Source organism: Falco rusticolus, chromosome 3 (assembly GCF_015220075.1).
Source record: "Falco rusticolus isolate bFalRus1 chromosome 3, bFalRus1.pri, whole genome shotgun sequence".
NCBI classification, from domain to species: domain Eukaryota; kingdom Metazoa; phylum Chordata; class Aves; order Falconiformes; family Falconidae; genus Falco; species Falco rusticolus.
Window position 1 is genome coordinate 19298918 of NC_051189.1, and position 12789 is coordinate 19311706.

The 12789-nt window shown below is 39.7% G+C and overlaps 1 protein-coding gene across 5 annotated transcripts in view; it reads left to right on the top strand.

The window, feature by feature from the left end:
• Positions 1-12789, top strand: part of ENPP2 (ectonucleotide pyrophosphatase/phosphodiesterase 2) — a 77609-nt gene that overhangs the window by 30962 nt on the left and 33858 nt on the right. For all 5 annotated transcript variants that reach the window (XM_037379748.1, XM_037379750.1, XM_037379751.1 and 2 more), the window contains exons 8-10: positions 581-700; positions 10401-10456; positions 12644-12709. In XM_037379748.1, the coding sequence (XP_037235645.1) occupies positions 581-700; positions 10401-10456; positions 12644-12709 (242 nt within the window). The remainder of the gene's footprint in view (positions 1-580; positions 701-10400; positions 10457-12643; positions 12710-12789) is intronic.

The following is a 12789-nucleotide window of genomic DNA, read 5'->3' on the forward strand; positions in this document are numbered from 1 at the left end:
AGAAACAAATAGCTGGGGATAGGAGAGGGCCAAAAGAAAGGGAGAAGAGCAGAAACTTCTCACATTGCCTTTATGGCTGGACAGACTGTGATATAAAGCCATGGCTTTGGGTGACTTGCCTTGGTTTTTTTTCCTTGGAAATAACTTATCTCACAGTCTCTGGTGAAGATGAAACATTATAAAATGGAAATGCTAAGTGTTACTCTTGCAACCAGAGAATGAATTACTGTTTCCAGAAAGGGAATTCCTGAAAAGGAACTGAAAGTTCAGATCAATCTCCTTTTCATAAATTTTTGCTTACTTTAGATGGTCTCAAGCTAACTTGTAACCAGTGCGAAAATACTTCAAAGTATCAAGTAACAGGAATTTTTCTGCCTTTTAGCACAATTTAATCATCTCCTACTGCTTTAGTTACTACACGCAGTATTAAATGTGCTTATCTTAAAAGTTAAAACCTTTTCTGGTGTACAGTTACGAAGATACCCATTTTTAAAATAATTTAGTGGTATTTGCAGATAGCTATGAAGAACTGGATTTCTGTGCATTAGGGTTGTACTAATTAATCTACTTCTGCATAAAGGGACTCTATCCTGAATCACATGGAATCGTTGGCAATTCGATGTATGACCCAGTGTTTGATGCCAGCTTCAGTCTTCGAGGGCGAGAGAAATTCAATCACAGATGGTGGGGAGGTCAACCAGTAAGTTTCAGATTCCCTCTTCCTCCTTCCCTCCTCCCTCTCCTCCCGTCCCCCTGTGCTGTGGAACATAGCCAATAATAATAATTAAAAAAATACATCTGTGAACAATTTGTACCTAATCTTCCCCCTGGCTGGCTCTGCGTCTGTCAATTTAATGTAACATTTTGAGTTCGCTTTTGCTTTTCAGAATAATAAAGCCATTGATTATGGAACGGTGCTTGCATTGATAAGTATAAATTAGATGTGGCTAGCAAAACCCCTCGCTTTAGGCAGCAGTTTAACACTGTATGTTCATCGCCATGGCATAATGTTTCTTTTTATTATGGGTTTCTTGGGTTTTCGTCCTAGCAATGTTCTTGTGGCAGTTTTAGTATTAGTGTTCTGTCAGTGTAGCATAGCACAACTTCATAATTATTATTTAAGTCCACAAAGGATCACTGTTACTTGACCTGCTGCAGACGCTGTGGAAGTTTGTGAATTTCTGCCTTGACCAAAGCAGTGTTGGCTGAACTGGGTTCTCTCTCTTCGTGTTTGACTGACTTGGTTTCTCTAGCTCTGAATCCTTATTCTGGGCAAGGAAATGGCCTCTTTCAAAGTATTCTGTGTTACTACAGCTAAGGTCTCCTTGCTTCTGCTGTACTTTCCCCTATTAGTGCATGCTGTGGTGGCTTGCTTTGCCAACAAAAGTGGGTTTAAATTTAATTAATAGGTTTGATGTGCAAGCAGCCAAGGTGCATGCACTTTTCATTGCCCCGAATGCTTAAAGAACTATAGTTTAAGAGCTCCCTGAACAGTTAACCCCACAAAAGAGTGAGGTGATGAAGGTGGGGAAATCAGAAGGGGTTTGGGAATACCATAGTCTGTTATTGCTGCTTGCTAAAGTGATTGGTGTCATCCCCCAAATTTCTTAAGACGAAAGATCCCAAGGGGCTAAAGGAAGTTACTCAGATGTTTTTAGGCTTAGCAAGTGTGTGTGTTATTTGTCTGCATGTGGTTTTAGTCTGCAACAAATGTGAGAAAAGACAGTTTAGAGCTGCAAGCACGTGTGTGACAGGCAGATGTGTCTGGCTGTAGCTGAGCCAGAATATGAGGTATTTGTGCTTTTGTAAAATTTGTCAGCATAAGAGTGAGTGTAGCTACTCTCTTGCCCAGCTATGATCTGGCTTAGCTTTTTAGCATGGGTTGTGTGGATAGGAGAGTGAAGAATGTGCTTAGCTATTGTCCTCCTAGATGTGAGCAAAGAAGCAGGATCGGAACTAAGAGCAGTGAAAGGGTGGCAGTGGGTAACATCTTCCCCCATCTTGGCTGCAGCCAGAGCCACATAGCTAACCACCAGTGCCTGCTGCAGTCAGGCACTGAGCTCAAAGGCAATATTGTGGCTCAGCTGCTGTGTGACGATGTGTTGAGCAGCTGTGATTTTAATTATACATTGCAAATTTAATTGTGTGTCTTTACTTAATCACAATTAGGTAGGAGTTAGTGGGGAACTAACTGTTGGAGACTGTACAACTGTCTGTTTTTAAACTGATATTTTTAAAGTACAATGTACATCTATAAATATTTCATCGTCTGCTGTGTTGAGTGGGGAACATTGGTAATACCCGCACTCACCTATTAGAAACACCTGTGCTGCTCCAGAGAATAAAAGTTTTTCTGGATTGTAAATAGGTTATGAAAAATATCAGCTGAGATTTCAAGAAAGTTACACAACAGTCAATGACTGTATGCTGGATTAAATCCTCGGGACGGGGAGGGTGTTGCATATGACAAGAAAGGACTCTTAAATAAGCCAGCTGACCTGCAGAAGTGTCAAAAAGGAAAAACACACATATAATAAACTGGAAATGTCATTGGAAAGTTGTGAACAAAAGCATAGAGGAAGGGCTAGAATTCAATCCCCACACACTTAGTGTGAGGGAAACCTGTAAGTTTGGCAAACGTGATAAAGTGGCTATAGTGGTTGGGTAAGGAGGTGGTAGATCTTTTGTGGAAGTATGAAGTAAATGATACTCTCTCTGCATGTGGATGAATTGCACAGTTGATAAGGGAATTGTTGATTGTTATGGGAGAAAAAATGACCTCTATCTATACGTGGGCTAGATACAGTCCATTTCTAATTCTTTTTTTATAATTTTGTCTAAATATCACATTGACATAGACTGCCAGAAATAACTAGGTATAAAAAGACAAGACAGTAATTTTAAGGGGGGAGAAAGGGAAAGCTGGGTTGCATATCACTGAAATCTTGTCTGTCATATTACATATTCATCTGGGTCTTTTTAGGTCTTAGGTCTCAACCTGGAGTACTCAAACAGCAGAGTGGTACTTGGTTTGCACAGAATTGGGAATTACTGTTTTACTGCCCAGGAAGGCAGGAAAAGTGTCTGGGATTCCCAATCCCCTATTATGGCTAAAACTACCTAGAAGAGAATGTAATTTAATGTTGATAATTTCTGAAATGCTTTCTTGCTTCTGGAAGCTGGCCTATTGTATATGGCTTTGTTAAAATGTGAGGGTTTTGGTGTTTCTTCTGTGGTGTGTGGTGGTTGTTGTTGTTGATGTTTTTTTGATTTTTTTCTAATACTCAGCATCTTTCAGGGAAACAGCCAGATTGTCATGAACATCAGTGGGAGCTGGCAGATGAGTAGCTGAATGTTTCTACACCAGGAATTATGAGAAATTAATTTTAAGACCATTAGGAAAAGGAGAAGGGGTGAAAAAGGTAGCTTGGAAGTGTTTCAAGGTGCTTCAGCCTGTTGTTGGATTTCCTGAAATCCAGTCTTCTCATTTAGTATACAACTTATTTAGTATACAACTTATTATATAAGCTTTAAACTACCTTGTTTTCAAAACAAAAGTATTTGACAGAAAACAGCCGCAAAACCACTCCTTGTATTGCTACAGCATCTCACAGAAATTAACATCAGGGCCCATGTTCCCAAGGGGGAACTAAGTTTACTGCTCATTTTTCATGACACTGAGACTCTGTTTTCATCCCAAGTAAATTTAAGTACTAAATTAGGCCCCAGCTGCCTTTGGCTTCTGTTAAGCAGTAGTTTTCCATGTCTTGATTTTATGTAGTGAGCTTAAGCTTACACTGCAGACAATACGCTGCTTTTTTTTTTAGTCATCTTTCATGATGCTTAGAAATAATCCATTGGCCTCCCCAAGGTCAGAAGGAGACGGGTATAAAACTGCCAAACTGTGGTTAATGGGGACATAGGGGCTTCTTCGGAAGGTAACCCAGCTTGGATCTGAGTTTGGCTCCAAAGATGCCTCTCTCTTCAGAAATATTTTAATTATAAATGTATTGAAAGTTGTTTAGGGTACCTTGTATGAAGCTTTATTTTCACTATTAACCTTCTAAAGAGAATTCAACCCTCAAAAAGGGCCCAGCTTGAGATGCTGAGATAAACTTTAAAAAGGGCCCTGACATTCCTCGATAAGTGACAGCATGTAGGGAAGCTGTCCTTAGTCTGCAAGGTATGCCTGTAGACATTAGGCATCATCGCTACGCATCTTAACTGATTATTCCTGATTTTATCTAAATTTCACATTCTATATAAATCTTTGGGATAGAACTATTTTGCTCTCCTGTTCATTGGGATTTTGTTGATTTTGGGACTCTAGCAATTACAGAAAGAACTTACTTTCATTTTCTTGTCTAGTCAGCCAGAGCATTGGCAGGATAGTTACATTTGAGGGGGCCAGGCTCTGCAGAAAGCTGTCATCTGCCTTTTTGTCCAAAACACATTTTGCAAGTACTTTATTGATTGGTGGGGGAGGCATGTCTATAATTGTCTTTTTGTAACTATTTCTTTTTGTCTAGCTTGAGCCATAAGCAAGCAACAGGGCTCTTTGCATCTGTCCAGTTATTTAAAAGGCTTCTTGTACCAAAATTTTCTGTCTAGGCAAGAAGGCAATACTTAGTTGGGCGAGATCCTGCTAAAGAGTAAGGACTGGAAGGGGCTACTGCATGTTTTACTTTGTTGGCAGGACAATTTGCAAATGGCCCAGGAGTGTAACATTTGGCAGCATACTGGTATTAATGTTGTATGTTTTGACCAATCTTGTACACATTTCTTTACCTGGGAAATGCTGTGAATTCCCCTTTCCCACCTTTGCCTGGGTGTGGAAGGGATTTCTATTCCATGCATTACCAACTCTGCTGCAGTGGGTGTATGTGCTTCCTCTCCTCCTGACATGAATCTCCTTCACCGGTTGGTGAGTGGGAACATGTTTGCTCAACTTGGCTCAAGGGCCGGACTTCAGAGCTGTCCCTCCCATCAGCCCTGGTCTGAGATGTGCTGCTGCCAGTCCTTTTGTAGTACAACAAATATGGGGAAGCCTTTGCAAAGTTATGGGCTCTTATTTATTCATGGAAGATTAAAGGTAGGGAGGTGCCCCACTTTCTGTGCAGGTATTCAAGGACAGTTCAACAGCCGACTTGAATAACTCTTGTCATGGTTTAACCCCAGCCTGTAACTAAGTGCCGTGCAGCTGCTGGCTCACTCATCCCTGTGAGGGATGGAGAGGAGAATTGGGAAGGAATGTAAAACTCTAAGACTGAGATAAGAACAATTTTAATAGTTAAAATAAAACAATGGGAGGGACACCCCCCACCCCCATAATAATAATAATAATGAGGGAGAAGGGGACAGGAATAAAATCCAAAGGGAGGTGAGTCAAAAACCAAGTGATGCACAATACAGTTGCTCACCATCTGCTGATCAATGCCCAGCCAGTCCCTGAGCAGCAGTTGGCAGGCCCTGGCCACCTCCTCCCAATCTATATACTCAACATGACATTCTATGGTATGGAATATCCCTTTGGCTAGTTCAGGTCACCTGTCCTGGCTGTGTCCCCTCCCAGTTTCCTGTGCCCTTCCAGCCTGCTTGCTGGCAGGGTCTGAGAAACTGAAAAGTGCTTGACTGAGGTGTTTTTAGTTGTTGCTAGGTGATATTTACACTTCTATCAACATTATTCTCACACCAAATCTGGAATACAGCACTGCACCAGCTACTTAGAAGAAAATTAACTCTATCCCAGCTGAAACCAGGACGATTCTGTAGGTAATATCTCTGTGCAAGTGTGTCTAGCAGTCAGAAGAAGGGAGAACTTGGGACTTCCATGTTCCATATGGCATTGCCACCTAAACTGTTGCTTAGCCTGTCTATTTTTATCCATAAATGAAGGAGAAGAATTGTAGTCATTCAACATAGAGGATGTAAAAGACAGTAATTCAACTTACAGGATATGTTTCATATACAAATAGAAAAGCATGTATACTATTTCTTGGGATGTTTGCCAGTGTACTAGGGTTGAATCTGAGGGTCCATAATTTAATAGGTCTTCTTGCATTGGAAAAGTTGGATATTCTTTAACTCCTGTGGCATGGTATGAAGACAGAGTGGTTAATCTTTTTTTTTTTTTTCTCAGTATTTATTCCTCTCTTTCCTGCTTAAGCAAATAAATTCACAAATATGGCCTTTATATAGCTTGCAATACAATAAAGTTTGTCCCATATGCAAACCATGGGTGCACAGCTGACATAGTTAAACAGCTGACTATAAATTTCTAACATATTAACAGTTAAAACCAATGTATTTACATATGGCAAATAAATTACATAAGCTCACAAACGGTACTGACCTTGCAATGCCTAACACAGCAAACTTTATGGTAAGTGACCTGAACAGATGTGACCAGCCATAGAGCATATATAACATATTGCTTTTACATGCTGAGGACTGGAACATTTAGGATTAATTAACTTTAAGACTGCAAGCCTAACCAACAGAGAGGAAATGGAACAGTAACCTTTATTGCTTCTTTAATTTAAATTGTTTTGCATGGATAAGGTTGAAAGGACATCAGCTAACTTTTTTTTTTTTTTCTATCCTGCATTGACTGACAGTGTAGTGTTAGCCTGCAATAGGCATGACTTGTAGTCTGCCTTGAAAGACAATGGATTTGATTTAAAGACAGTGAGAGTTGTTCAATGATTTGGCTGCAGTAATAGTTTGCCATGCTTTTCTGCTGGAATTACTAACCTATAGCTGAGGGTAGTAAGGAAACTTTATGTGCTCCTATCAGCTGCTTCAGTTTGTTGTCTGATTTTTACCTAGCCAGTAAAGAGTCTAGTAACCAAGGGTACTTCTGGTAGAGATTGCTACCACTAGATTAATCTGCAATAACTCTCACAACTCTAAATCACAGTGGAAATTTGATTTAAAGCTTGTTCCATGCAGATAGAAATACTTCCACCTAGATGACTGCTGCTTCTCTGCATGCTTAAAGACATCTCCGTAAATACATTGTTACCAGCAGCAGCTTTAGGTATGATGTTGAATAGTGTTGAATTTTCTTATTTTGGTTTTAGTTAAACCAAAGATGTCTTGGTTTTGGTTTTTTTCCCCTTAAAAAGAAGGAGGTGGAGGTTGAGTATTATTTTGCTGAAACCTGGAGCTGAACCAGGCTCTGCTTGGCAGTCAGCATGGAGTCTTCCAGAATCACTTCTCCAATGTGGTCAGTTGCTGGCCTTTTGACTTGCTGGTCTTTGACTTTAACAGATCATTGTCTTAGCTGTTGAGTTTATTTCAAGTGCAGCACACACATGTCCTCATCCAAACAGTTAATGCCAATGTAAACAGCTGCATTCCCGAGGTGAAATACTTGGGGGAGCAGGGAGGGTGTAGTTTTTTTTCCCTGTCTGAAGCCAGTCTGGGTGCCTTTGGACTGCCCTTACTGCTTGCTTAGGGGTGCGCAATTAGAAGTGATCTCCACTTACTTGCATTAGGCCTGGTTCAGAAAGGTGTTCATGCTGTTTTCATGTGGCACTCATGAAGCACGGTCTCCACTCAACAGGAATAAAAAATAGCTGCCACCTTCTTGCAGGCATGCTGGGTACCTTGGCAATGTACGTAGGGCCTAATTATTGTTCTGTCAAGATAACTACTGTTTTACTTGCTTGTCCGGAGGGTGGGTGTCTTTTGGCACATGTTTAAAACTGTTGCCTAGAATAGACAGGGTCATGGCTGATTTCAGCAGTGCTAACAGTCAGGAGCGGCTTCAGCTGCTGAGGGTGGAACTTGGCTGGTCTGATTTGGCCAACCAGGCAGGTTGGACCACTTGGATCTGCGCAGGCCAAAGCACTAGAAAGGCAAGCTAGAGTTAACAGATTGTAAAATCCAAATGCTGAATTCCCTGGACTTATTTTGTTGGTACCTTCCCAAAGATATCTGTAAAATTATTTAAACTCTGCAGGAGCACAAACACTTTGAAAGAAAAAACTGCTGCAGCTCTGTAGGGACAATGGTTTTCCAAGTACAGCAAGACCAAAGAGCCTAACAGCAGTGGAACTGATGCTCCTTGTGCTGAATTTGTATTTGACATCTTTTCTCTACCATGAGGGAATTCTACTCTAGGAATAAATCTGCAATGCAAAGAAAAATGTAATTGCTTTATGTTTGGGCCCTTTTTCACCTGGGCAGCCCATGAACCACTAATGAATATGCAGTAGCTCCTGCCTTAGTTAGACACAGGGTCTGGGCTGAGGTTATATACCCTGTGCTGATTTATATGACATAAGCGGGTTTGTGGGTGCATCCTTGCACTGCAGTCACATCTCTGACTGCAGCTTCTGGGCTCAGTGACATGAGCAGTGGATTATAGACATACTTCCTCATCTCTCCTGTTCATCTGCATTTTTCTGTCCCATCCTGTCAGGACTAGTATTCTACAAGCATTTGAAAACAATGTCCCTGTTATTCAACAATTCAAAGCCAAATTCCAATATAAATTCAAAGCCTTTTTTTCCTTTTTTTGGGGGGCAATTACTTTGCAGCTGTATCATCTTGTGGTCGTCACCATGCAAACCCCAGTGCTGGTGGAAGGCTGGGGCTGCAGAGGCTGAAGGGTGTGCTTGTGGATCGCCCCATTTGGTGGTAGCTTGACTATAGAGTAATATGAACTAACCCTGAAATCAGACTCCTGAGGAGAAGCACATGAAAACAGAGAAGGATGGGCTGCAAATCCATGGCCATTCTGTTCCTGCTCTTGGTGCTTTTTAGTTAACCACCATTCCTATAAAGTTACCATGGATATACTCTTCCCTGGAAAAGAGGATACATGACCAGAAAGTTAGAATACAATAAAATGTGATTTAAATTTAATTGGATTGAGTCCAGTGAGATTTGGAAGGGTGGAAGATGAGAGATAAGTTAAAGGGTGTGTCTAGGGCACTGGAAAGGCAGAGATGACCAATTTTCCCATAAGTAACAGTATCCAAATTCAATTGCTATTAACTATAGTCTCAGTGTGCAAATGAGCTTTCATCAGACTCTGCCAAATTTATTTAGATTAAGACTGGTGCATGAATAATTCAGGCATGACATTTGATAATGTATGCCTAGATGACAGTGTGTAGGTGCCTGTTAGAGCAAGGTAGAAGGGCCTTGAATGTATTTTCAAAAGATTTTAAGCAAACCGAAGATTTTGCAATTAAGTAAGGAACTATGTTTTGACTTAACTGCTCATGAAATGGATAAATTGCAGTATGCATAAATAATGGGAAGAAATAATCTAGTTGTGTACATAATACTGGACTTCAAGCCATTACCACTTTTGAAATTAGTTTTGAGATAATTTGTGTAGTTCTTTGCAAGAGAAACTTAATTCTGTAGGCTTACAAACTCCTGTTGCTTGCTTTCCCTGATTGTGGACCTTGCTGAGGTTTGGTCATTCTCATTCCCCTGCCTTGTATAGATACTCATAGAACAGAAAAGAGAGAGGGTGAAGGGAGAGAGAAGGGTAATGAGGATGACCAGCGGTATGGTATGGCTTTCATTAGAGAAAGATTAAACAAAGGCTACTGCTGCTCAAAAAGGAATAAATAGAGGGGAATGTAGTGCATGTTATATAGAAGCGGGAAGAGAAAGGATTAATGACCTGTTTTCAAAGTATGAGAACAGTACCCTAAACCCAGTGAAACTGGCAGGTTTAAACCAAATAAAAATATACTCATGCACTGTGCGACTACGTTGTGGAACTTTCTGCTACAAACTGATTTATAGCCAGGAAAACATATGGGATTTGAAGGATTGAAAAAAGGATTTGAAAAGTTCATGGAGATTGTTTTTGTCCTTTACATCAATCACCGCTTTGTGTGGGTTCAAAAAGATCTTAAACATCTATAGAACATCTGCTTGCTTTATACCCCTGCTTGCTCAACTACACCCTTTTTTGTGTATTCTTTTCTAATGTATTTTCTGCTGATGGCTACTAATGGTAGAATATGGGGGAAGTGGGACATTTATGCAGATGCTGATTAGTGTTAAGCTGTGTTGAGTCCTGAGAATCCTCCAAAGCTAGAACTAAAAGGGGCAGGTGACTAATGGCTGGGTCTTGAAAATTAAATGAAATACTGGAGAAATTCCTGGCCGTGAATCTTAATGCTTTATATTAAAAGCAACACAGAGATTTAGGGGTGAAAATCCACACCATGGTGGCTGATCCAGTGCTACAGAATTTGTATAGGTTTGTCACTCCACATGTTCAAATTAGGGATGCAGGCTGAAAACTGCAATTTTCACTTCTAGGCTCAGGGTAGAAGAATGTGTCTTGAAAACATTTTCTTTTTATTTCAGAGGGTCATTAAAGATCTGAACACATTCTAATCCTCTTATGTTTTCCTCATTAGATTTGGATTACTGCAGCCAAGCAAGGGGTGAAAGCTGGCACGTTCTTCTGGTCTGTGTAAGTGCCCTCTGTTTTCTGGAGATTTGTGACTAATAATTGGGAATTAATTTGGTGCAAGTGTTTATGAAGTAATTTTCCCTACTCTAAGCATTTGATAACTTGGAGACTGTATCTGTAACCCTTCCTTGTTTCACTTGTGCAATGTTTCTGATGACTAAAGCTGATGCTACAGTTTGCTGCTTTAAGTTCATATGCTAATTTTTAGTAGCTGTCTGAAGAAAAGATGGGTGACTATAAAAAAATTACTTTCCTTCATTTCATGGTGTGTTGTTTTGCCTTGTTAGTATTGCTAGCCATGTTTCCTAGTCCTCTGAGTGTTCAAGGAAGACTCTTGTATTGTCCTCTTACGTCATCTGACTTCAAGAACCTAATTGACTCAAGCCTTATTCATTTTAATTTTACAATCTAGTCTGACCTTTGAGTAAGATATCCAGTTTCCCTTTCCTAAAAGACAGCCTTGAGGATCTTTGCTGTTTATTCTTTTGTTTAATGCTTCCAAATTGTCCCAACTAAGATGTATCTTCCTAACCGAAAAGGAATGAATTTTGATCATTTCTGAGTTCTGAGGATTTCATGTCAATCAATTTCTCTATTTCATTTAGTGGCAGGATTGCAGGAACAAAGAAAATGGGCAAACTGTCAAGACTGAAGTACCAAGGGGGGTTGCCTATTTTTTTGTGATTCCATTAGTAATAATACTCTAAATTATTATTATAGCATATGGAGGGAATAATAAAATATACCACATACAAAGCTGATCATAGGTTTAGGCTTGCAAGACAGGTTATCTGACAGAGCTCTGGTCTAATGCTTTACAAAGCAAAGACATTAATTTGATTTCAAAGCTCTACAACTACATAGTCACCATAGCTACCCTGGCCAATGCATACCTGGGGATATAAAATGTTATGGAAGGTAACTAAGGATACGGTATATGAATGGCAATAGTAAGGGAGTGAGACAGCTGCTTTATGTATGAATGAAATATATATGCCTTAAAACTGTATTATTTAATACGGCATATAGAATGTTTTTTGGGAAAATTTTCAGTCAAACTCTTTTAGGAAAACAGAAGTGTTACAAACATCTTACTCATAAAAGGCTTAATAGAAATAATGTATTTTTTCCATATTGTACAATTAATAAAAACTTCAAAACTGGGTAATAACCAAGAATATTATTCTAATTTATGATACTGCCTTGTTTGCAAATTTTATCATAAATTCTTATTTTTATAGTTGTTTTACAACCAAAAGTTCTCTATGTAGTTGGAGATTGAGGACCACTGTTGTTCTACAAGGCTTTTGGCATCTCTATTTCTCTGTCAGACATTTCCAGAGGGTGCTGAATTCAATTCAGCATGGTGAATCCAAGACGATTGTATTTGATTCCTGTCTTGGGACTCTGCTATTGATCTAATGGAATCTGGACTGACTATGCTATTGTATTAAAGTAACTGTGTGGTCACTGACCTGCAGAGCTTTCCCAAGATGAGAAATTTGGAACTTTCAAAACAGATTTTTATAAGGTTAGTCATTCTCATAGCATGAACTTGGCCTCAGCAGCCAAATGAGAAGTCTCAGGATACAAAGAGTGAAATAAGAGGAGTCTGTTTTGCGGAGTGAGAAGTTGTCAAAATTGTGCAAGTCACCGTGCTAATGGCCTGGTGTTTCAGATGGCTCTGCTTTGATTTATACCAGCCTAGTCCTCACTTTGCTTACTATTAAGTCAATGGGAACTTTTCCAGTGTCTTCAAGACCACCAGAGCAGGAGGGTTATTTAAACCTGTACTGATATGAACAATGTAATGGTTTTTACTCATGCCAGCTATCCAGTGGCAGCATCGTTGTGCATAAAAAAAGGTTCATCTGGGTTAAAGCTACCAGAATGGATCTTTATTCACTCCTGCTTAGAACAGTTAGATTTACTGCCTTGAGTTCTGACCCCAGTTACAAACATTTCATTGTATTTCTTTTGGAGCATGTGGACATCCAGGAAATCTGAAGTGATTCTGTTTGCAAAATAAGAATCAGTACCAAGCAAGAAAGAAGGTACAACATACTAAAAGCAAATGATGTTGTTATGATTGATTTTAATCATGTTAGAATCGGTTCATAGCAAGGCTTTGTCGATGCTTTTTGTATTCTATGATAACAAGGTATATTTTTGTATTTTGTGGCCCAGTGTCATCCCCCATGAGCGCAGAATATTAACAATACTGCAGTGGCTAACCCTTCCAGACAATGAAAGGTAATTCACTTATTGTAATCTGCTGTTGAATGACTGCTAGCTTGTCGTCTTAAAAGTAGCTGGAAGAACAAGTGGAAGTT